The sequence below is a fragment of the Triturus cristatus genome, chromosome 7, assembly GCF_964204655.1.
Source record: "Triturus cristatus chromosome 7, aTriCri1.1, whole genome shotgun sequence".
In the NCBI taxonomy this organism is placed as follows: Eukaryota; Metazoa; Chordata; class Amphibia; order Caudata; family Salamandridae; genus Triturus; species Triturus cristatus.
Window position 1 is genome coordinate 1,561,449,984 of NC_140590.1, and position 25,192 is coordinate 1,561,475,175.

General features: G+C 46.1%; 1 protein-coding gene across 3 annotated transcripts in view; it reads left to right on the forward strand.

Moving 5' to 3' along the window:
* Positions 1-25,192, forward strand: part of PLTP (phospholipid transfer protein) — a 215,076-nt gene that overhangs the window by 99,239 nt on the left and 90,645 nt on the right. For all 3 annotated transcript variants that reach the window (XM_085619372.1, XM_085619374.1, XM_085619373.1), the window contains exons 3-4: positions 8,707-8,806; positions 11,310-11,438. In XM_085619372.1, the coding sequence (XP_085475498.1) occupies positions 8,707-8,806; positions 11,310-11,438 (229 nt within the window). The remainder of the gene's footprint in view (positions 1-8,706; positions 8,807-11,309; positions 11,439-25,192) is intronic.

A 25,192-nucleotide genomic window follows, 5' to 3' on the forward strand; every position in this document is an offset into this window, starting at 1 on the left:
GTAAAATGGCGGCCGCTCTGCTTAAAATGGCGCGAAAATTAAAGTAAGCGAATCGCTCTTCAAGTCTACAAACGGCTCACCATGCTCATGGGGTGTTCCGCCGTCAGTAGACGCGATGTCCGGTGCCACGAAATTGCGGTAAACTCATTTAAAGAACACGGTAGGTTCCGGTATGACGGAGCTTCACCGTCAGGCGGCGCCAAAAACACGCCCCCCCCGCACGCTACCTCTAGAAACTGCTAATAAATAAATGAGAGTTATTGTCTGAAACACCACTGAAACACCACTCTTTAAATAGCAACCTCAACAATGCAACTCCAAAACTGGGGAAAGTCTGGCAGTCGACCTCCTACTTCCCTTTTTCTTGAATTGCGCTGTTAATTAGAGGATTTTTTCTAGGGTCGGAACAGCAGGTAAGCAGTCAGGGCACGGTGCGTAGAGATCTCCAACAGGTCAGTTGAAACAGGAGAGAGAAGGTCAGGTGAGTGGGGGCAGAAGCAACCACGACCCCCCCCCCCTTTCACCATTACCGTCAGGGCTAAGAAACACCACAGGTGAGGTCTCGGCCTCAGTCACATTCGCGCCACACGCTGAGTCTTCCAGGCGACTCTCAATCCTGTCTGGGTTGTCGGATGCCGCGGGCCACACACCGGGGGCTGGAGCCACCACTTGCACCGCCTCGCTGCCTCACCACCACCGACTCACCACACCTCCCCCTGTTCGTCTTTGTGCTCAGTGAATGGCTGGCTGCTCACCGGGGCCAGAGCTGGACCGGGGTCAGAGCTATTCACTGGCTGCCTCAAAAAAGCACGTGACATCACACGTGTCATAGTCTTGTGATTCTTGCGAGTAATTGCCTCCCTCCCACCCACCTAGTAATGTCAAATGCGCACTTCCCTGATAGGGGCCACAGGGCATCAGTGGCCAGCAAAAGGGAGGGCAGACTACTGGAGGGGTGAAGTGGAGAACAGGTGCACATGCTGGGTTCACTTTTATACCAGTAGGAGGGCTGAGGGGGAGACCAAGGGAAGGCCATGGTGGGCAGTAAAGGGGGGTATGGGTAGAGAACATGCGGGCAGACGGGATGGAGAGCAAGGGAAGTGACAAGGCAGCATCCAAAAGAAGGGACAGGGTGGAAGCTAAGGGGAGGGATGGGGTGGAGGGTAAGGAGATAGATAATGTGGAGCCAAATCGAAGAGAGAAAGAGTAGAGAGGAAGGAGCGGAAAGTGGATGAAAACAAGGGGAAGGGAAGTGGAGGAGAGCATGTGAAGGATGAGGTGGAAGGGATTGTGGGCACATTACTTAATCTCACTGTGCCTAAAAAAAATAGCAGAAGTAGCAGACATTGGTCCGAACTCACGAAAAGTGTACCAAACACGATGACCTTTTACCTGATGCAGCTTAACTAGCCATTACAAAATAATGGGGTAACCCAATAATCGCCACCGGACCCGGGTACAATGCGGTAATGAAACAAGTGGTCCGTGACTGCTTTAAAGCAGAAATGAATTGTAATTTATCATATATGTGTAGCTTAATAAGTCAAACACTAGAAATAAATAACCAAATTAAACGCACCAACATACCTTGCTATCTAAGATAGCATAGTTCAAAACATACAGTCAATGTCAACCAAAGAATGCCAAGAAATGTTTAACTTTAGTATATTTAATTTCATATACTCAAAACAGATCAAAATTGATTTGATACTAAGGTTGCTCAAGGAGAAAAGGGGGAAGAATGGGTGTGCTAGTGGAAGGGTAAGAAAAGTGAATAGTTACAGATATTTAGAGATTGTACGTTTTTTATGATTTGGCAATGGACTGGTAAAGAGACCAGTACAGGAAGGGCTTTCCCAAACAGATTATTTACAACATTTTTTATATATTTTTTGTAAAATGCATAAATGCAACATCAAGCGAAGGGGATGGGATGTGATACAGGCCCTAAGTGGGTGGGGTGCGTTGACGTTTCGACTCTGCTTATGCTTAGAGGGTGACTTCTACCTCCGCTGCGAGTCTTCCTCAGGATGAAGGGGGAGGGGGGGCAACCTAATACTGGTGCCAAAAGGGCATCCCAGATAACACACTGGAGCTTGAGTAGTTAATGGCTCAGTAAGGGATTTCCAATTGTAGTGAGCTGAAATTCACTCTTGAGGGCCCACCTTGTGAAATCCTCACTGGTATTTAAAACCATGGATTAGTTAGTGACATGGTCAGACATCTGAGTAAATCTGTCAAGACCTTGTTAGAAAAGAGCCGGGCACCTCACGCCTCGAAGAAAGCCTTCTGCCAAGTTCAATTGAACTGGTGTAATGAGAGGCTACGCCCTTGTATCATCTGGCCACACAATATTATCATTGGCAATTTACACCAGAGCGACTGAAGAACAGCTCTTTTCCTTTTCTGTATTATCCAAATGCCCTGCGCACAAGAGGTGTGTGTGCCTGCTTTCTCCTCAGCCAGGGCACTTTTGTATTGCAGAAGGGACTGCAAACACTCGTTTCCCTTCTGCTAGATAAAAACGCGCTGTTGCACCTGTAGTGCCAGCGCATTCTAAAGGGGTTGTTCTCTCATTTGTATTGGGGCATCACCCCATGCAAATTAGAGAAACTCTTTCTCTCTGCGCCCACACCCTAATATAGATGTGGGGTACAGATGAAAGGAGGCCACCAGGAGATGCACTGATTGTGTGCCGAATACGGGTGGTGCACAGTCAGAGCACCTCTCCAGGGTGCCCCTTGAAAGCGAGGAAAGTGGTTCCCAGGGACCACTACAGACATCCCCCTACAGGCCGGTGCTGTCACTCACTGAGTCTGCAAAGGTACCTTGGTCTCCCTTTCAAATGCAGACCGTATTGGCACTTACACAGAGCATCGGTCGGCCTTCCCCTAATCCACTGATCCCAGGGAAAGTAGAAGCCCATGGCTGTGTTGAGTACAGTGTATTCATTTTGATAGGACCTAGTCTGCACCTGGCACAGCCCGTATAAGGTGCACAATGGTGGAGAGGTGTGGTGCAGCGGCCAGGGCGGCTGACTTCGGAGCACAGGGCTTACGGTTCGATCCCCAGCTCCGGCGGCAGCTCAGCTCAGCACCATGTGACTCTGGGCAATAGCTCACTTAATTTCCACAACGGCCCCCACCGCCTTGAGACCCGTAAGGGTGAGTAGTTCACGCTTTACAAATACGGATTTACATTTTACATTTATTTTTCACAATGGTACAAGCCAGTGCACTGCGTCCTTTATGTAATATGAGCCCACATACAGGCTTACTGATCTTTGGAGGGCGGTGAAGTTTGCCCCTGTGCTCTGGGTCTTTCATTTAGAAGCAAGATGCTATGAGGATGCCAAGATCTTGCTCGAAGGTGACGTGCTTTAGGGTTCCAGTATGTGGAGTTTACTAAAACTCGTCGGATTTTGTTCTGGGGATTTTGTTAGTGATGCAAGGGATGTCCTATAACTGGGAGCTGACAGTGTCTAGTAGATGTACTGAAAGCCATTCCCCCTGCTAGTTTCTTGGCATCAGTACCTCACTGCATGCTTGCTTTCTCCAAAAGATCCCTCCTATTTTGAGGTGCTTGAGGCACTTTCCATATTGTTCCTAAATTTAGGGGTGTTCAGTTGGAAGTCGTGGCTTGGAGTATTTTGTGCTGCGCATGGGTCCCAGGATAGTCCTCATGAACATGCTTGCTTAGCATAGGCCGCAGATTGTGCACATGCAACTCTGCTGTCTATCCTTGGCTTACTATGGGAGGGAGTCTTGCACTCCTACTACCTCTACTCTATCCATTCTGTGAGCATGAGTGAAGCAGGCACTGCTATGACCCGTGCTCTACCTGATATGTGTGCCTGAGGGAAGATTACATGGTAGTTTTGCCTGGCCTTGCTGAACTTGGTCATTGGGGGCCTTTATTGTTATGTGTATTTGTAAAGTGCACTATCATCCGTGAGGGTACCCTGGCGCAGCCATGTTGGACTTTTGAGGCTGTAATCAGCTTATCATGACTTACTCGCATATGGTGGCTGCCCCTAGTTGATTGATAGGTGCATCCGATCATATGTTAGCAGTCTAGTGCGTATATAAGTAATAACTCAAATAAACCTCTACCGGTTTTAGCAACGGGCGTATTCCACTTCTTGCTTTTACCTCAATGATCTAATTTCGTGTGATGTGCTCAGATTCAAAGGTCATGTGACCTGTGATGCCCACAGTGACAAGACTATGCATGCTGCTTCCTATCATATCAATGGTCAAATGTCCCATGATGTCAGTTCCACTACGCCTGACACTTTGGTGAATCCGTGGAATTTAGGTATCTGTTTCAAAACATCCAAATTTAGTAATACACGATTTTTTACATCACAAAACTTATTCAGCATCTGTGTGGCCAGGAGCTCTGAAAGATGTGCAGGGCTGACTGCTGTTGTGAGTGGAAAGGGAACAGTACTGCAAGACAAAAAGGTCTGAAAATATGTGCAGGGCTGCCATCAGCCACGGTCCGTGCAGGTAACAGTGGTAGGGCAGTGGGGCCGGGTTAGGGGGGGATTTCTAGGGACGATGCAGAGGGAAAAGTAATTATTTATTTAATTTTCCCTATGCATCGTCCCTCTAAATCCCCCTTACGCGGCCCCACTGCTGTTACCTGCACGGACCGCGGCTGGCTGCCAGTGGTTGTGACGAGAGAGGTGGCATTAGTGGCAGGAGCACTGAAAGGATGTGCCAGGATACCAGCGACTCTGACATTAGAGGAAATATTACTGCCAGCCCATGACCTCTGAAAAGATGTACAGGGCTGCTAGTGTCTCTGGCAAGAGAGGGAAAATTACTGCCAGGAGCTGTGGAACAGTGTTTAATTTGTAAATAAATAAATACCAGGGCCCTCGTTAGGAGGCCACTGCAGCTAGCACCACCCGTTGACCCTACCGCGTTGCCAGTGTCAGTACTAACACAACTACTAACCATCAAGCACCTACAAGTGTGACATTTTAGACTATTCCAGGCACCCAAAGCTATAACAATGGCTTAGGTAGCAGGTATTAGTCACTTTTAATAAATATTGAATTAATAAACTACTGTTGTTGTGCTGATCTCTCAATTATACAAACAGCGCCACCATGTGGCAGACCTTTATAAGTGCTGGTGTTGACAATAAAGTGCCAGTGCCGAGCTCCGTGAACCACCGGCTAAAATTAAGCACCGCTCTAGAATGATGTGTAGGGAATAGCCCTCGACCTCGAGGGTCAAGCGTGTTGCTCCCCCACTGCTGCTCATGATAGCTGGCACTGATGCCGACACAGTCCTCAAGCTCTCCCACCTTGAATCCACTGTTCGGGTGATTGTTTAGTTGCCTGCATTTATTGTCCATATTTGTGGACTGTGTCTGCATTGTCATTACTTGTTAATTCTGTTGTTCCTGCAGTCTGTTTTCTTTTCAGTCTTCACTTTGTTTTCTGCTGTTATTTTGTTTTTCCTGCCGTTTCCTGCTCCCTGCCCTCAAGTCTCCCTACCAGCCCCTCCCACGTCCCAGGACTTCTTATGGAGACTGCTGTGCCGCCGCTGGCACACTGAAGGCACGCCAAATGCGAGCCCGTCTGTGCGCATCTGCCCCTGGACAGCGTCCTTCGCCTCGAATCCTGGCTCTTCTACCCCGCGCAGATACACCTTTGTCGACCTCTGAACCCTGAATCCCCCGAACCTCAACAACCACTGCTGTTGCATGTCCTCACACACCACCGGAGGGCCACTTCACCTGCTGCACCGAAGGAACCAACAACACCAAAGACACCGCAAACACAAACTCACCCGCCACATCGACCGAGACCGCCACAAGCAACCTCATGTGCATTTTACTCAACACATGATCACTCTGCAAACACACTACAGAGATTTAGGACACTATTTAATCCTTCACCCTGGATGTCATTTGCCTCGTGGAGACCTGGCTGAACCTCCCCCCTCTGCACCAGACATTGCCATCCCCAAATACTACAATACAACGCACCGGGACAGAACCAACAAACCCACAGGTGAAATTGCCATCATCTACTAGGACACCATCCGCTCCACAACATCCCCAGGTGAACCGACCCCGATAATGAAACACCTCAACTTCCAACTCCACACAGACCGAAAAAGCACCATAAGAGGTACCCTCGCCTAAATACCACCTTGACCACACTCTAGATTCCGCAACGCCATCCCAGACCTCACTGCCCGATCGCCATGGACTCCGAGCACTACATCTTCCTCGGGGACCTCAACTTGCACCTCGAGGACCCAAGCGACACCAACACAAACGACTTCCTGGAAAGAATAAGTAACATCGACCTCAAGCAACTTGTCACCGACACTACCCACATCGCAGGACATACGCTTGACCCCATCTTCACCTCCAGCAACAGAGTCAAGTACAACCACGCCACACAGCTCACCTGGACCGACCACCACAGCATCCATTTCACCATCTCAAGACCCACCCACTCCAATATCATGCCCAGAAGGTCTGAAAAGATGTGGAGGGTTGTCAGCATCTCTGATAAGTGAGTTAACATTACTTCCAGAAGGTCTTAAAGGAAGTGCAAGGCTGTCAGCATCTCTGACAGGTGAGGTAACATTACTGACAGGAGGTCTAAAAGGACGTGCAGGGCTGTCAGCATCCCCCCAGGTGAGGTAATCTTACTGCTAGGGGCTCTGAAAGAATGTGAAGTGTTGTCAGCATCTCCCACAGGTGAGGTAACATTACTGCCAGGAGCTCTGAAAGGATGTGCAGGGCTGTCAGCATATCTGATAGGTGAGGTAACATTACTACCAGGAGCTCTGAAAGGTTGTGGAGGGTTGTCAGCATCTGACAGGTGAAGTAACATTACTGCCAGGAACTCTGAAAGGACGTGCAAGGCTGTCAGCATCTCCCGCAGGTGAGGTAACCTTACTGCTAGGGGCTCAGAAAGGATGTGAAGTGTTGTCAGCATCTCCCACAGGTGAGGTAACATTACTGCCAGGAGCTCTGAAAGGACGTGCAAGGCGGTCAGCATCTCCCACAGGTGAGGTAACATTACTGCCAGGAGCTCTGAAAGGATGTGCAGGGCTGCCAGCATATCTGATAGGTGAGGTAACATTACTGCCAGAGCTCTGAAAGGACGTGCAAAGCTGTCAGCATCTCCCGCAGGTGAGGTAACATTACTGCCAGGAGCTCTGAAAGGACGTGCAAGGCTGTCAGAATCTCCCGCAGGTGAGGTAACCTTACTGCTAGGATCTCTGAAAGGATGTGCAAAGCTGTCAGCATCTCCCACAGGTGAGGTAACCTTACTGCTAGGGGCTCAGAAAGGATGTGAAGTGTGGTCAGCATCTCCCACAGGTGAGGTAACATTACTGCCAGGAGCTCTGAAAGGACGTGCAAGGCGGTCAGCATCTCCCACAGGTGAGGTAACATTACTGCCAGGAGCTCTGAAAGGATGTGCAGGGCTGCCAGCATATCTGATAGGTGAGGTAACATTACTGCCAGAGCTCTGAAAGGACGTGCAAAGCTGTCAGCATCTCCCACAGGTGAGGTAACATTACTGCCAGGAACTCTGAAAGGACGTGCAAGGCTGTCAGCATCTCCCGCAGGTGAGGTAACCTTACTGCTAGGGGCTCAGAAAGGATGTGAAGTGTTGTCAGCATCTCCCACAGGTGAGGTAACATTACTGCCAGGAGCTCTGAAAGGACGTGCAAGGCTGTCAGCATCTCCCGCAGGTGAGGTAACCTTACTGCTAGGGGCTCAGAAAGGATGTGAAGTGTTGTCAGCATCTCCCACAGGTGAGGTAACATTACTGCCAGGAGCTCTGAAAGGACGTGCAAGGCTGTCAGCATCTCCCACAGGTGAGGTAACATTACTGCCAGGAGCTCTGAAAGGATGTGCAGGGCTGCCAGCATATCTGACAGGTGAGGTAACATTACTGCCAGAGCTCTGAAAGGACGTGCAAAGCTGTCAGCATCTCCCACAGGTGAGGTCATATTACTGCCAGGAGCTCTATGCAGGGTCTATAATCGGACGTGCAGGGCTGCTAGGGGCTCGATAGGAGATATTCCATTGCTGCTAGGAAATACTGAACTAGTGCCCAGTGGCAGGGGCGTAGTTTCAGGGGGAGTGTTTGGGGTATTACACCCCCTAATAAATGTAAATAGTTGTGTACAGGTGATTTTAATCGGGTATGGTGACAAGTCTGTCGGATTTGTACATCCACACACACAAAAACGCACTCACTCTCTCGGCTTTTAAAGTCTTAAAAATATTTGTTATTTTACACAATATTGTGTTTTCTCTCACTTAGTACCCCCAAAAAACCACATTCCTCCCCCTTTCCTCTGCCCCTTAAGCTCCTCTCATGCGTCTATTTTAACATGATATGCCAGGATAATTGTTGAAACCTCTGAATCTTACACACCTCCCCCAAATCTTACTGACTGAGCTGCGCCCGTGCCCAGTCGGCTGCCGGGGGTTACGGGGGAGGGGGCGGGGGGGATCTGGGGCACATGTCTTCTACCTCTTGTTGTATTTCATGCACATCAGATACCATACTGGTGTGACACAGTCAGGGCAACACTCTGACGCTTTACTGGTTGCGAAGGCCGGGCAGGGCGTCAATGGAGACACCCTCAATGACCTCCCCTCCGACAGAGAGCTTCTTGGAAAACGATGTTTTTTGTCTTCTTGTTTTCACAGTTAAACAGGAAGGCCTGCGGTTTGTGGCGGAAGAACTGGAAAACATCACCATTCCCGACCTGAGCGGGAGCGAAGGCAAATTCCACTACACCATCAACAAGTGAGTCACGGGGGCTCGGACGTGCCGCGGCCGCTGTCGTGTCCCCGGGAGGGTGCAAGCGGGGGCGGGGCGGGATCAAGGACAAACCACCCCCATTGTACTGGACTTGGAGACGGTCCAAGAGCATCTGCTCCTCAGGCATATCTCACCAAAGTAAATTCGGGGGGGGGGGGGGGGACACATTTGAGTTCATTGTCGCTTTAGTCTGATTCGTGGGCCGTAAAGCCAATTCTACAAGAATTATCTTTTCTGGTGGCACATACAGACATAATTTGCTGTTTTTTCTAAAGGGTGGCTTAGATTAACCACCCACAGTGTTTCAGGAAGTCTTCTTTTTCCTAGTAAAAATTAGGGTAGAAAATGTTTTAAGTGTCTTTGCAGGTGGACAGTGTTCAAGAAAGTGTCTCTACCTCTCTCTCCTGCTCCCAGGTCATACTTCTTTTAGATTCTGATTTTCCTGGTGTGTGGAGTTGATTTAAACTTACAGCCCTTCCTTATGTCTACATTTGTCAAGCACTTCTTGGTGTTTTGTGTTTTAGCCCACGGTCATGCACTGTGGGCTCTAGTCACATACTTTATACCGCACGTCTTTTGAGATTAGTGGCGAAAACATATCTGTACAGGCAACTCAAGATTTAATTTCACAGAGTAAAGATCTGGGAGATTTATGCCTACGGACTGATTAAAGTATGGTAAAAAAAATGTATTAATGCAACATCCGGTTTGCCGGCTATAATAGCTTTGGGGCGTGCTAAGAAGTGGCTCGCAAAATATATGGAACACCGGCAAACTTGTAATCCTGTGGTTATTTTCAAATATTTTGGTTTTCTCAACCTTTTGAAAACATGCAGAATCACCAGAGTAAAAATCAGGGATAAATAAGAATTCCAGGGCTTGGAATGGGGAAGCAGTACCTCCATACTTCTTTAGGTTTATGAAGTGCTTAATTTATTCCAGTGTTAGCTTGTGAAAGGCCATGGCATTCATTTATTGGGACTGAGGCTTATATTTAATAATCAGATATTGACCCAGATTAGGAGAGAGGTAAAACAGGGAGAAACGATGAGGAAGAGAAAGACGCAAAACAGAGGCCAAGGGAGAAAACAGGGATTAACAACCATTGGCAAAGCCAGTAAGTCTGGCTTGCATTTGAGTCCAGACTAAGCCATCAAAAATAGCCTGCTTCATTGGAAAGAAATACAATGAGAAATGATTGCTTTTTGTATACAATGCACCTTTGATAGAAAGAGTTTAGTTTGTGATGATTCACACTACTTTTTAGATGTAAAACAGTCAATCTTGCATTGTAATGTAAGCTCTCCATAGAAAGCAGAATAATACAACAAAGTATGGCACTCCTCTAGGTGGATTTGGACAAAGATTTGGAAGCAGTAGGTCTTGCAGACAGCTGCACGATTAAGCCAGACGTAAAAAAAAAACCTGCAAGAGAGAGATAAAGACAAGAAGTGAAAGATGGCAGAAAGAAGAAGCAAGCTGTTAAATTAGGCCTAGGCAGCCTTGGTGTTCAGCAAACACGGAATTCGGCATCATCGGTGTTGTGGTCCTAATAAAAACTCTTATCAGTTTCTATCCCAAATTAAGGCCCAGGGGAATATTTACTAACATTTCACACAACACAGTGCAGCAAGTCTAGTTGCCCTGCATTGAGAGAGAGAGCGAGAGAGAGAGAGCTAGAGAGAGAGAGATAGAGTTCTGCTCATCTCTAACTCTGGGGCACTTGTGGCTGTCTAGCCTCAATGCAGGCACCCTTGAGTCTTGGCTCAAGGGTGCCTGCGTTGTGGTCAGGATAGTTTTATTTACAAGAAGGGGTACTTTCCTGCACAAAAACTATCATTTGAAGCTAATTCCTCTTTACATGTGTGCATTGTTACACCATTCCAATATGGTTGACACGCCTCTTGGACACCTGGCGGCCATCTTGCAACAGTAACACAATGATGAAGTATGGACAATATCATTCAAAGATATCCACACCCTTCATTTTTCATTAAATGATTTTTAATTGCAAGTATATACCTGGACATGTAGCCTGTAGTATTTCTTTCCTTTTATTCTTTTAAATAATATTGCAAATGCTCGAAAATATAAAGAAATACAATGTGTTTCAAACAACATAGCTTACCAAGGCCAGACCTATTAGCTTTATCAATAGTTGTTTATGAAGTGCCCCATTGACCTAAAAATTATGTAATATGCAAATCTACAGTTGTAGGAAGGTAAATTCACTACATTAGCAGGTGATATTTAGAGTAGATGTTGACAGTGGTAGGATGGGACTAGAATTGTCATGCAAAGCCATGTGTTGACAAGGGAAGATGTGCGAAGAGCAGAAAATTGCGAAACTGCAGGAATAGACTGAAATTTATTGTGGAATCGGGGTGCATGCACAGAGATTGGGAAGGGAGGCAGGATGGGCCCGGATGTGGGCAGGGTGGTGGATGTGGGCCAGAAAACTCATCTCTCTCTCTTCCTCTCCTTACAGTGTGAAGGTGACCGAGCTCGAGCTCTCAAACTCTGATCTGCACTTCCAGCCCAGTCAAGACCTTGTGTTTGGCATCAACAACGCCTCCATCAGTCTCACCTTCCAGCGCAAGCTGCTCTACTGGTTCTTGTAAGATATTTCCTATCTGCCATAACCTGAACATACCCCAGTGTCTTTCACTTTAAGTGATCTCCTTAGCCTACCTTTACGTCATTTCCTGTTTGTCTGTTCCTCTTCTTAATCTGAGCACTGTCAATGTGTATTATAGATCCTTTCACCACAGTGCATGTTTCCCTGGGTTCTCAGCCATCTTCCATAATGCTAAACGACCTCAGCCCGTTCTCCCCTCTAGGATTCATTTCTTCATCCTCTCAATAAAATTTTAATGAAAGTGTTGCTCCATACTTTCCCCACCACGTTCTCCTTCCCTGGCCTCTTCTATACTCCATCCCTGCAAACCCTTCTTCATTACTTTTACTTCCTTGTATATGATCCCTCCATACTTTTCCAGTTATTTATTTTTCTTGGAACTCTCCAGTCGTGCCACTCCCTTTGAGTCCCCTATGAAACGTTTCCTGCTGTATGACTACCCCATCAGCGCCCCCACACTACCCAAATAGATTCCACATATTTTAACTTCTTTCTCCTAAAATCTGTACCCTTCAAAAGACTAGTATATCTAAACATTCCAGGCCTTTTTTATGAGGCCGTATGTCACTTTTATGCCGCCGGTGCGCCACTTTTTGTGATGCACTGCGGCATAAAAAATGCGCCATGTTGCACCTTATATACAAAGTGACGCATCTAGGCAGATGCGTCACTTTCTAAACTCCTGTACTTCATTATACCTGCACCAGGTATAATGTATGCAGCATGGGCGTTCCCCCGTAAAAAGCCTCGTAGAAGTGGCGCATATAAATCTATGAGATTTCAGTGCGCCACTTCTAGGATGCCATTGCGTCAGTATCTTACGCCTGCCTCACAGCAGGCGTAAGACTGACGCAGGCCCTTTCACATTGGGCTTGCCCCATGTGAAAGGACACATTGCTGGAGTTGCATCACTTTTATGGCACACTCCAGCAATGCGTCACTTTTGCGCTTACAGATGCGTCAGAAATACTGACGTATCTGTAACTCCTTGCGACATGATGCTTCATACAGTAAATATGACGCATCCATCATGTCGCAAGGAGGGTGCACTGAGAAGTGACGCATTAATGCTTTCACACAGCGATGCGTCACCTCTCATAAATGAGGCCCTTCTTTTCCCTGCACTCTTAAAAATGTCATTTCTGCCCATTACTATTTCTGCCTCCTGCATAACACTCTTGCTTGCTTCTCACACATTCTAAAAGTTGCATGCCTCAGTCCTACTTTTCTAACTTCATACCAGCCACCAATGACGTTTGCAACCTCTCTTTCACTCACCACCGGCTGCCTTCATTCCTTCATGAAAGTCGTGACAAAGGATGTCCTTACACTGCTCCATTTTTATGTGACCCACAGTTTTAATGTATATTTGTGTCTGGCCTCTTCTGTATGGATGCTAGAGTCACCCAAGAAGGACAACTGCAGCCATGAGCAAATCAGTCATTGGGCGACCTAATAGATGTATTGGGCGACTAAGTGATGCATTTCTGTCTAGACCTTCTTTGAGTCCCCAGTGATCAGACAAGAAAGATGTACTTAATGTACTGCATGGTCTGCCCAGAGCCACAGAACCCTAAACCTTGAGGACCTGAGGACCTGTTGATGGTCCTCAATCAGGACCATCAGCACAGTTGACCGTGTAGTACTATTTAAAAAATGGAAACTAAAGAGAAAAACAATGGCACCATTTTGAATTAAGTAACAAAGCAAAATTAGAACTCAGAAAGCAAGTAGTGCAGATCTAACTGTGGGGTGGATAGGATATATTGCATGTCAACACAAGGGGGGCTACATTAGAAGACCAAGAGTTGCTAAAAAGAGTTTTCAATTTAACAAATCACTTAAAAATCCTGTTCTGTTTCTAAGATCTTCGTAATACTGCCAAGCTCAGAATTTCTACAAAACTCCCTTGCAGCCTTGTTTTTTTTTTTGCAGTTTTATATCGCGCAAACTCGACCCGAAGGAATAAGAGCGCTTTACCCTAGCAACAGTTACGTTACACAAGGACACATTCATCTTTGGTAGGCCGGAGTTATTTGCCCAGAATCACAGGATGTTGAGCCGAAGCAGAGGTTCGAACTTGATTGCCCACCTCCAAAGTCAGCAGCTCTGGCCGTTAGACCACATTCTCTATGTTAGGTTCACTATGGATCATTTTCAATGTCTTGCTTACACAACGCATTTTACATTACATAGTCATTTACAACGCCTGCACTTACTTCACATGTGTTGTAAATGAATTATACGATGTTGAGGAGGGTTGTGCAAGTCAGTGAAAATGAACTAGTTGTGCGTAAGGGAAGCTCTGCGGAATGTCATCTCTCATTGCCCACAAGGTGGCAGCTGCAACCAGCTATGCCGAAAATTAAAAACTGCCAAGAGTAAACAAGGCTGCCTTTGTCTGGACTAAGTTACAAGCATTACCTCCTCGTAAGCCTTCCTCGTCACCAGAGTTACAGAGTGAGCTTCAGCTCCACACCAGAACCCTCAAAAGCAGTCAGCATCCCATGCCTCCCATCCCTCCCCAACATTTCCGACCAACGTTACCCTTGACCCAGGGAGGGTCGGCCCACCCCAAAACCCTGTTTTTTTTTGTTCTGTGCTGGACTCTCCAAGTGCGCGTGTCAGGTAAGTAGAGGTCCTGCTCTAACAGGGCCCACGACCCTGGGGTGGAGGCCCTACCCGAGCAGGCTCATCTCCTGAGGTTTTCCCCCCTAACCTTGTGGTTTAGGCTCTCCTCTAGCGAACCTTGGGGGAGTGGGGGCTCTGCAGCTGTAGCAGCCCTGCACGAGCGGGCTCTGGCGACTGGCAGGCTCAACGGTCAGCTCGGACGGGCTTCTCTTTGTTATACTCACGTCTTCGCTCATAGTGGGACACGAGCATGCTTCTCAGGTTTGAGTCTCTGCTTCACCATTGGGTGATTTCTGTGGCAGGGGATAGAACAACTTGGGCTCCCTATCTGCCCTCGGCGGCCCCTGCACAGCGGCCTGGCCTTGTGGTGCTCGCGTCTCAGCTCATACTGGAACGCGGGCGTGTGGCGGCTGGTTCTACCAGTGGCAGCCCCTGAACAGCAGGCTTACCTTGTTGTGCTCGCGTCTCAGCTCCTGCTGAGACGAAAGCTGGCAACATTCTCTGTGAGCCACGTAACAGGAAGGCACTGCTCATGCCTCCTCACAGACCGGCAGCCGGCTGCTGTTCTTCTTGCTTGGGGTGTGAGACGCTCAATCTCACGTCTCGTACACTAACTCTGCGGTTGGGTGTCCTGCCTATCCCGTCTCCAGGGGGCGATGCCTCACACAGCTGGCTTTCCGTGTGTTAGGGTTGTCTGAGAATGTGTGCTGCCGGTTGGATTTCGCTGCTCCACTCTTCTTCACGACATAGTGGGGTATATATTAGTGTAGGGTGACAAGATTCTCAAAACAAAAAACGGGGACAGGTCATAGACATAGAAGTAGGACTATGGTTTGCACTAACCATCGACATAAAAGTAGGACTATTTGACAGCTGTCATAGACCTAGAAAAAGGACTACAATTACAGCTCCCTCCACAGACCGAGATGAAGCATTACAGACAACAAATCCGCGGTCTTTTATTGGCAACCCTCTCCTTCACACAGCAGCATTAGTACTTTTTATTACATTTACACTTTTAAGGACCATAGCATATATTTGCCAAAAATCAATAAAACATCACAGGCTAGCAAACGCCAGATTTAATAGCTTTATAAATGCTCGTTTCTATAGCTGCGCGTCAGCACCACGTAAAGTACAACTCACCAATGTTACTTTGTTGCTCATGACAGAAAAGCATAGGAGGTAAACTGCGGAATGCTAAATTGCCAAAGGGCAGCCATGGACCAATGTACAAAAAAAAAAACTTCTCTCCAGGTATTACTGCCTTAGGGTCTTAAGGGTGGCAAAGGTTGGCCGACCACACTGTCCTCCCACATTTGCGTAGTTACTGCTGAGATGTCATGTTACCTTACTGGGGTATGTATAGTGCACTCTAGCCATTGGTATCATCTCATAGTGCAATAGTGTGAAGACCTGAGCAAAAAGCTCGAGCAGCGCTGCTCGCCTCTCCCACAGGCGTTAACCCTGCTCCTTTAAGTCCTTTCCAGCTAAACAGTTTGCCGTGATCTGAAAGGTCAGTCAAAAGGTCAAGTCATGGCTTTGATATGGAGAACACAAAGCATGCATCAATTGGTTATGAATAAAACATGCAATGAGCAATGCATTAATCCTTGCACGGTATGCATAAGGGCTACTGAAAAGTTTGTATGACTATGAATACAAGCTACAGGATGAAGAAATATTGTTTTATCCAAAGAAGAAACTTTGGTTGGCACGATGACATAGGTGGCGCTGCGTGTAAAATGTCTCTCTTCAAAGGATTTCCCTTCTTGCTACAGCGCTCACCTCAGTGACTACACATGCCGTAAACAGTGCAAAGAGAGCATGCGCGCGCATGCATAACCGGAACACTGAAAAAGAGGGACATTTCTGTGTTTAACGGGGACACTGTTTGAAAACAGGGACATTTGAGTCACTTGGAGAAAAGTGTCGGGACACGGGGACATTTCCCCAAAAACGGGGACCGTCCTGGGAAAACGGGGACGTCTGGTCACCCTATATTAGTGGATGGTGTGGTCCTCTGCAGGCTTCCTGGTAGCTCTTGCGTGTCTGTTTCCCTGTTGTTTTTTTCCTGTCGTGTGTCCTGGCAATGGAGCCTGGCGAGGATCCTCCGCTGGTGGCAGGGCCCAGCTCTCAGCCTACAGCTGATTCCCTGTCTTTTCAGACTATACAGTCCATGATTCAGGCTGCAGTATTTAAGGAGCGCGATGACCCCTCTTCCCCAAAACGACAGCGCCTAGATCCTCCCTCCTGCGTTGAGGGTGAGGAGGAGGATCTCAGGGGAAGATATGTGCAGGGCCAAGAATTGAGGGAGGTCCTTCAGCACATCAAGGACAACATGGCTTTGAAGATTACCGGTAGGTAACCGGGGCTTTAACCTTCTCTGACATTCCCGGATTATTTGTTGTTTATCAAACATTGTTTGAAAATTAACTAGGTCAGCCACACGTGCTTCAGCCTGCGGCTTCGATGCAATAACAGAACTCATAACAATCAGCTGAAAATACACAATAAGGATAACCAACACAATTCCACAATTAAAATAAAAAATAATCGAGTACTGAGCTCACAGGGTTCAGATTTCTGAACTTTAAAATTGATTAGATAAATAGAGAAGTACAACTCATTGTAATGTTATGTAATTTAAAGTATATTTACATTTCATACGCGTTGTAACCATATGCATTGTATTTGTATTTTAATTGGATACTATTAAAATGCGTTGAACCCATCTGTGTTGTAAAAACAACACATTGTAAATTAATTTGTAGCTTTGGTGTTATAACTAATGACTAAAACCCGCAACAAAAATATCTGGTAACATTTTTCAAGTCAAAAAGACTAGCAAACAGAGAGTTCATAAGCCAATAACGTAGCGTGGATGCAAGGGGCGTGGTGCAAAAAAGGAAAATGGCCCCTTAGACTGCTGTTGGGCTAGTAATATAGAGCAATTATCAGGGCTGAATGGACCCTTCAGGGCTCTGAGCCCCAGTGCACTGCACCTGCTGCACTAGTGGTAGCTATGCCCCTGTTCATAGCAAACAAAACTGGAAGTGCCTCCTTCTATAAAGGTACAACATACTTTCCACCTGCTTTTTAATACGTTCGGCTTAAACAAAGTACTGAAAGTTGAAATAAGTGTAAGCCTCAAGCCCACTGGTTATTTCTGGTTGGTGTCTTAGCATTAGTAATGCTTCTACCAAATATTTGGAATTATAGACTTATCTAGGTTTTTTTGTACATTATAAGAACCCTGGAAATCAAGTCAATTGGTCTACTTCAAGAATAACTTCATTCTCTGCTCCACAAGCTCTTGACATGGTACAGACCCGTGAAAGCTCTCAATAATGCGGGCTGATATCGGAAAGAGTTTTCCCACCTCTTTGGATGAGGAGGATCATCCAATCAATCAAGATTTATAAAGCGCATCTAATCACCCAATAGGGTATCCAGGCGCTGCAGGTCCCAGAAGCTTATTCGAACAGCCAGGTCTTTAGTGACATTCGGAATTCTGGAAGTGAGGTGATGGTGCTCTAGGTCTTTGCTGCGATGTGGGAGAAGAGAAGGAGAGTTCTCCACTTCTGCTTCTGTAGATGCAGGGATTATGGGCAAGTGAAAGGGAGGCGGAGCGTAGTCTTCTCGATGGTTGGTGGAAGTTCAGGCTGTGGTTAATGTAGGGGCATCCTTGGTTGTGTAGAGCCTTGTGTGGTGGGTCAGCAGCTTGAATTGGCAACTCTTCTGTACGGGGAGCCAGTGGAGGTTCTGGAGGTGTGGTGTGATGTGATGTGGGTTCGTCGGGGCAAGCACTGATACTCTTTGCTGTGGCCACAGCCTGTGACATTGCTTAGTGCAAAATACTACTGAAAAGATGCTGAGCATGAATATAAACCTCACTAGCTCCCGTAGGTGGGATCTAATATTCCCCTAAAATGACCATCAATTAACCAAATGTTCTTCCAAGAAATTGATTACCTGATTAGGTCTATGGTGCTCATGGTGCAACTATTTAACTCATAGGGCAGCGATAGCACCAATGTAGGTTTGATTGAGTTAGAGTTTCTATAGGTAACTTTTGTCCATTCAAAGAATCTTCGTAAACTTTCCACAATGAAAGTTTATCTTCTTTGGGTTCTTCGTGGTATGTTTGGTGCAGAAGCGTCAAGCAGGGACCAAGAAAAAGTGAAAGTTCTAAAAGTGCATTTTTCCATTTTAATTTGCAGAGGGTTTTTTGCTCTTCGATACAGAAAAAATGGATTGTGCTTTTGTTGGTTTTTTGAAAATCCTCTCAGTAGCTTTGAAAACATTAGTGTTCATAGGTTCTTTGGTTGGGCATGAAGAGGTTAAAGTTTAAAGAAATCGTGACAGTTGGAAAGCTGTACTTTTAATTTGTCCTTAACTTTAGCGTTGTTTGAAGATTTTGCATTAAATTTGGCAGTTGCTTAGCAAGCTTAGTTTACTCCGTTTTGCAAGCTGTGCAGATTCTTTAAAACGTGGCACTTTTAAAAGAGGGCACAAAATGTGCTCATTTTCTAATAACTGTCGCATCATTTGACAAATTCACATGAAATCTGTCAGATATTTAGAAAGATTAATCTTCTGTGAGTGTGTGGAGTTTCATGGAGATCCATAAGGAGAATGGCAAAGTTGAAAGGGGGGGGGGCGATTTAAAGTGCTAATACCTTTGTTTCTCTGTAATAAATCTGCATGCAATTTGACAGCCTCTTAGCACGTTAAGCCCAATGTAGGAACCTAAGCTTTCATGCAAATCCTATAATGGAAAGGAGGGCTAAAAATAATATTTGGCACAATTTTTCAAATCTGCATAACATTTAACAGACGCTTACCATGTTTAACCTATCAGGGGTACACTTAAAGAGGTGGGCAACACAGCAGCAGCTCCTACTTTAACTCCCAGAGGAATCTTAGTTCTCAGCTGCAGAAAGAAACCCTGAAGGGAATTATACCAATTCTGGAATGAAATTAAAACTTCATTCAGAGAACTGCAGCTGCTTTGTGTGGATTAAAGTTGTCCAGCAGATTTAAAGGCTTGAAAGGTTTAAAAGATAGAGAGCTAGTCTATCAGTGTGTGGACAATCCTACAACACAGGTTTGCTTTCTTTCCATGGACCTACATTTAAAAAAAGAAGCTCCCATTCAGTGGCGGCTCCTGGAGGGAGTGCTGCGGGGCGGTGGGCGGGGTGGGGGAGGGCCACGGTGGGGGGTCATAAACTCCAGCATACAGCCGAACGAGGTGAAGTAAATCAAAAGATGCAATGCAGCGTGCGCAATGTAATTCGTTTTATAAATTTTTTAACTTAACTCCGTTCGGCCGTATGCCAGAGTTTACTACCCCCCACCCTGCCCCGCCCACCGCCCCGCAGCACTCCCTCGAGGAGCCGCCACTGCTCCCATTGGGCAAGACACTTTAGCTGTCCTTGTCCATTTCAAGTTCCCAGGACCAACGTTTGGTCTGTAAACCCATTAAAACAGTGTCCATGAATAAAAAAACCCCGCCAGGCCACAAGACGTCTCCACGGCCAACCCATGCTATGCATGTTTGAGGGCTGTGCTCATTAGCGTTGGCAGTCTGCAGCAGGTTGACAGATTATTAGCAAATTAACACATTTATACTCTCCCCCTAGAACTGTGACCTCTGTTGATGGAGCTGCATGAAACTCCTTATTCTAAGGTTAAGGTAAATATGCTAAAGTTCTGTCAAATTTGATTCAGGTCCATAATATGCCATCAAAGATAATAGAAAATAAAACTATGTTAGCTCATGTTGCTAACAACCCTATCAAATATCATGTCAATTCATTTAGCAGTGCCTACATTATTTGTAAAAGAACACTTGTTTTGACCACCCGACCACTATTTACCTCTGCCCCTCTTTGATGGATATGCATGAAACTCAGTACATTGGTAGTAAGCTGAACATAACAACCTTCCACATTTCATGCAGAACTGGGATAAGGCAAAAAGTTATTATAACATCAAATATTTTGTTCTTGTTTAATTGTTCCACATAAAACCTGACATACTGGAAAGAATTTGAAGCTTTGAACACTAAAAATGATCTACAATAAAAGATCTCTGGAGTCCAAGATTTAGATCACTATAACGTTCGTATGGAAATTGGAATTACTCAAGAATACACTTTTGATGAACATAAAATGGTGAAAAACTCAAAATATATAACCTGTCCTTAGTGTGTGCCTAAGGGTTTCGTTTGACTTTGTTCAGGACCCCTTTCCTTTTAGGGTGTCTGATTGGGAGTGTAGGGTAAACACTCTTCCCTTGTATGCACCACTTTTGAATTTTCGATTTAAAATACTGTGTTTAACTGCCAGGCGAGCGTCATTGTGAGATCCCACTTTTACCCCCGTTATTGTTGTAAAACCTGACATAGCAGAGAAAAATAAACATTCTAAAGGTTTGCCTAATGTCATGAGGCTTGGTGAAACCGTATCACAGTTGTTAGTTAATGAACACTTTTTGGGCCCAGCCTTGCGAACGTGCCCCCAATTAAATAACCAGCACAAATTTGAAAAAAACTAATATTGAGCTGAATATGCTAAATGTCTGACAATTTTCATGCAGATTTGTCAAATGGCACTGAAATTCTAGGCAAATTAATATACATATATATTTATTCACTGAAAAAACAAAGTGAAGTTATGGTTAGGGTTGCTCGTAGCACCATAGTGTATGTTTTAACAACCTCCAAAGTCTAAAAAACATTGAAATTCGCCAGTTGTGGTTCAGTGAACTAACCATAACTTGCACCCTCCTCATGCGCTATTTATGACCTTACATATTACATCACTCATGACATATTAAATGACATCATAGATAACACCACTGATGACCTATTAAATTACATCATTGATTACACCACAGATGACATCATGCCTAGCGCTTGCGTTTACGCGAGCGTGCACGCGCGCAGCCCCCATCTGACTTTGATCGTGATCACTTTCACGGGCCGCGCGGCCGTGTCACTTTCACGGCCGCGCGGCCAATGCTTGTTCATTTTGAACTATACGCAACAGATTGCATTTCTTAAGTTGCACCACAGTACTTTTCTCAGATCTAATTACACTTGTTGTCAGATGTATTCTTGGAAAAGCCAATGACTCCGCCTGATGGATTCTTGGGTTAAAGTCAAAGATCAGCAAAGCTGATATCTTTATGAGTTCTGTGAGCAAAGCCCTGTACTGAACACCACAACACGCTAAATCAATTACCATCCAAGAAAGGTAAAGCCGAGTTGTCTTCAGACCCTGCTCTCATGCATTCATTCCGTGCCAGCCCTATTCTCCAAGGAGTTCAAGCATTTCTGCAACAGGCGCTGCTTATCCGAAGGGGGCCCGTGAACACAATTGTTTGACAAATCGACAGCAAAAATGCTTCTGATAGGAGATCTGGAGCAGGCCGTCGAAATGTTAAACCTATCCTTAATTCTGCAGGATAAACGGCCCTATGTTAGCAATGCACTTCTATTAATTAATTACGTTATCAGCGCGTGGTGCCTTTCTACCACTTAAAGATAATGAAAATTCTCCAGCAAAAACGCCAAACCCTACAGGATTAGCCAATCAATTTATTGGTAGGATCTTACTCCGCAGTCTGCATGTATTAGAAAATTAGGAAATTTGTCTCCCGTGTCTTATTTCGTGAGCAATTACTTTTTCGTCGTTATGTATGCCACCATTCTCACAAACACAAACACGAATGGAATGTATTGTTTAAAGTGGAGCAGCATGTGGAATGCCTTGAGACGGGCTGCGGTTTTGATGCCCTCGTTGATACTTTTAAGTCTTGCCTACTGGACAGCGCATGGCCTGTCTTTTGCAAGACATCCCGTTAGCTTACAGTGGGCATAGAACTCTCTCATCCCTTACCACTGGTTGGCTTCTTTGTCACTCTCATTTGCTTGCTTGTTATTGGTTAGCATGTGTGGTCTTTCCTTACTCTTCTAGTGGTTGTTCTGCCCACCAGCCCACCTACGGATGTATTATTGTGTCCTTACACTGCTCGTTTTTTCTGGTACTACTTTTTTCTTTTTGTTTAAGCGCTCTATGAGTGCTTGTGCTGCGCTTTCCACCTGTCTACCTAGTGTCCCCTCTTCGGACTGCCCTCTGTCGCATGTGTGCTTTTTCACGCCCCCACCATGATGCGCTCAACCTCTTGTGCTCTCCTAGTCATGTACTTCTCCCCCTTCCCAGCTCCACGTTGCTCTCTCTCTCGCCCATTTGCGTTTCTCCCCTGCTCATTGAGCATCATGTTGCTCTCCCACACCCATTCTGTTGCTCCCCATATACCCTCCTTGTTGCTACTGAGACCCTGTGTTGTCCCAGCTTCCACTGCCACCCATGTTGTTTCTGTGCCCCCTTGCAATTGTTGCTTCCCCCACTCACTTTACCCACAGCTGTGTTTCTTCTGTACCACCCACATCCTCCCCTAAAACGCTTTTGTGCATTTTTTAATTAGATCGGCAAATAAAAATATTAAAATGCACCAGTATCAATTTGTGGATGTGGACATGCATGATGCATGCACCTTCCAAATGACATGCTAGTCTTTTTCTTCTTATTGAGCCATGGTGTACAGCCCTGGGGATTCTGTACAGCATGACTGAAATGTAATGGTAAAGCCAATAGATCCCAAAGGTGAGCCCTACTCTCTCTACTAGTGATTGTTGCTTATTCTCCTTAACTCAAGTCATTCTGCTTCTATTTCAACAAACAAGCATCACATACACCTGTAGGGTAGGGTGTAGGAGAGTCTTCTTTGGGTTAATTTAGGAATGAGGCAACCACCTTTCATAATTGTGCGGCTACTGGATGTGGTAGTTTGCAAGTAATAATAAGCATTGACAAAGCCAATAGATCTGGCTTTAACAGGGCAACACATGTAAACACAGGCATGACATTCTCAAATAATGTTTAACGTATATTGCATGCATAAATGCTGTTTACCACACTAAAGCCTGCCCTTTTGGTTTGATCAGTACCGAGATAACAAGTAGCAAAAATGGATTGCTTTCGGCAAAAAATTGGCTGTGGCAAAACTGCATGATGATTCAGTGTAATTTCTAGATCTGAAATAGTTCCTAGTAGGAAATTGGGTTATTGGTTGAGGGGGGTGGAGGGTGGGGAGGCTGAAACCCTACTCAAGAAGCAACCACAATTCTTGCCTGAGTGAAAACACAAGCAATCCCCAAGTTAACCTGTGCTGAACCCTCTGTAGCTTGCCACAGAAGCAGTCAGGCTTAACTTAGAGGCAATGTTTAAAGTATTAAAGTATTTATGCAACACACAAAAAGTAATAAAGTGAAACCACAACACGAGAAAAAACCCACACCAATTAAACCAAGCATTGGCATAGCCAATATGTCTCGCTTTTGGGACCTTATAAGTATTTAGTTATGCAGCACAATAACCTTGGTGCAACAACATTAACTGTTGCATGGTCAAACACTTATAAGGCCCCAAAGGCGAGACCTACTGGCTATGCCAATGCTTGTTAAAGTTATGTTCCCCGGGGAGGTGGCGGTGTCCGGGGGGGTCCACGAGGCACCCCCATTACTTTCAGTTTAGCCACGGGAGGGGGTGGGTCCTGGGGGGGTCTGCAATGTAGCCCTAGGAAGGTGGTGATCCCCAGGGCTGAGGGGTCCACGTGCCCCCTGTCTATTTTTCTTTACTATAGCACCAGGGAGGTGGTGGTCCCTAGGGCCCAGCGCGGTCAGCGAGGCCATCCCTTTATAATGTTGATAAGCCCTGGGGAGGTGGTGGTCCCTGGGGCACTGTAAGCCTTTGGGTGGAGATCCCTGGGGCCCGGTAGGGTCTGTGAGGGCCCCTCTTTACAATGTTGTTAAGCCCCAGGGAGGTGGTGGTCCCCGGGGTAAAGTAAGCCCTTGGAGGGGGGCCCCATGTGCCCCTCTCCATTTTTTTATTATAAATCCCTGCTTGACCTGGCCCCCCCGGGGGCCCTTTTCAAAACAAGTATGGTCTCTCTCAATTTTTTAAGTTATGTCCCCCTGGGGAGGTGGTGGTCCCTGGGGCCCCTCCATTACTTTCAATGTAGCCCCAGGGAGGTGGCGGTCCCCCGGGCCTGGGAGGGTCTGCAAGGCCCACTCATTACTTACAATTTAGCCCTGGGGAGGTGATGTTCCCCTGGGCCCGGTGGTGTCAGTGTGGCCCCCCGTGGCCCACATCTGTTTATTTTATTATAGCTCTGGGGAAGTGGTGGTCCTCGGGGCCCAGCAGGGTCTGCGAGGCTCCCCCCATTATAATGTTCATAAGCCCTGGCGAGGTAGGGTGCTCTGGGGCAAAGGAAGCCCTTGGAGAGGGGCCCCAATGCAGCCCCTCTAATTTTTATTTAATCATCGCATGCCCCTGGGACCGGCCTATCCAGTGGCCCTTTTCAAAACAGCGCAAGAGCCCATCCTTGTTTTTTGTTTTGCCGGTAATCCATGAATTTCACGGCAAATTTAAAAGAAAATGCTTTTTTGCTCTACCGTGGTAACTATGGGACCGCAAGACCAAGCCTTGGGGGTAAGGGTATTCCTACTCTGCCCCCTTTTCGTTTTTGTCATGTTTTTTGGGGGACTCAGCTCAAGCCAAGTCCCAAGATGGCTACCAACACTTCCTCTGTGAAGTGTTGGCAGTCAATCATAGCTCTGCAGATCTCCGCACAAGCTTGAAATTATTCACGAGGACTCCGCAATAGTAGATACACACATTTGAATTTACTTTAATATCTCACAAACTACTGAACGGATTTGCACCAAATAACAAAAAGCACAATCTGATGACCAAAATCTAGCTTTCTCCCAAATGTGGTGTAATTCAGTCTAGCGGTTCTGGCTGCAGGTGGGTCTAAAGAGTCTATAGTAATTAACAAGGGAAGCACACCTCTTTGGACACCCTTCCTTGACTGATCACCCCAAAACATACTACTATATATCTATATCAGTGAACCCATCACTGCAATCTCCAAAGAACTGGGCACAGACTCTGCTTTTATTTCAGCAAATCCGTCATTACGCATTTCGGCCAAGATTGACTGACTGAAAAGATATGTTTCATCACAGG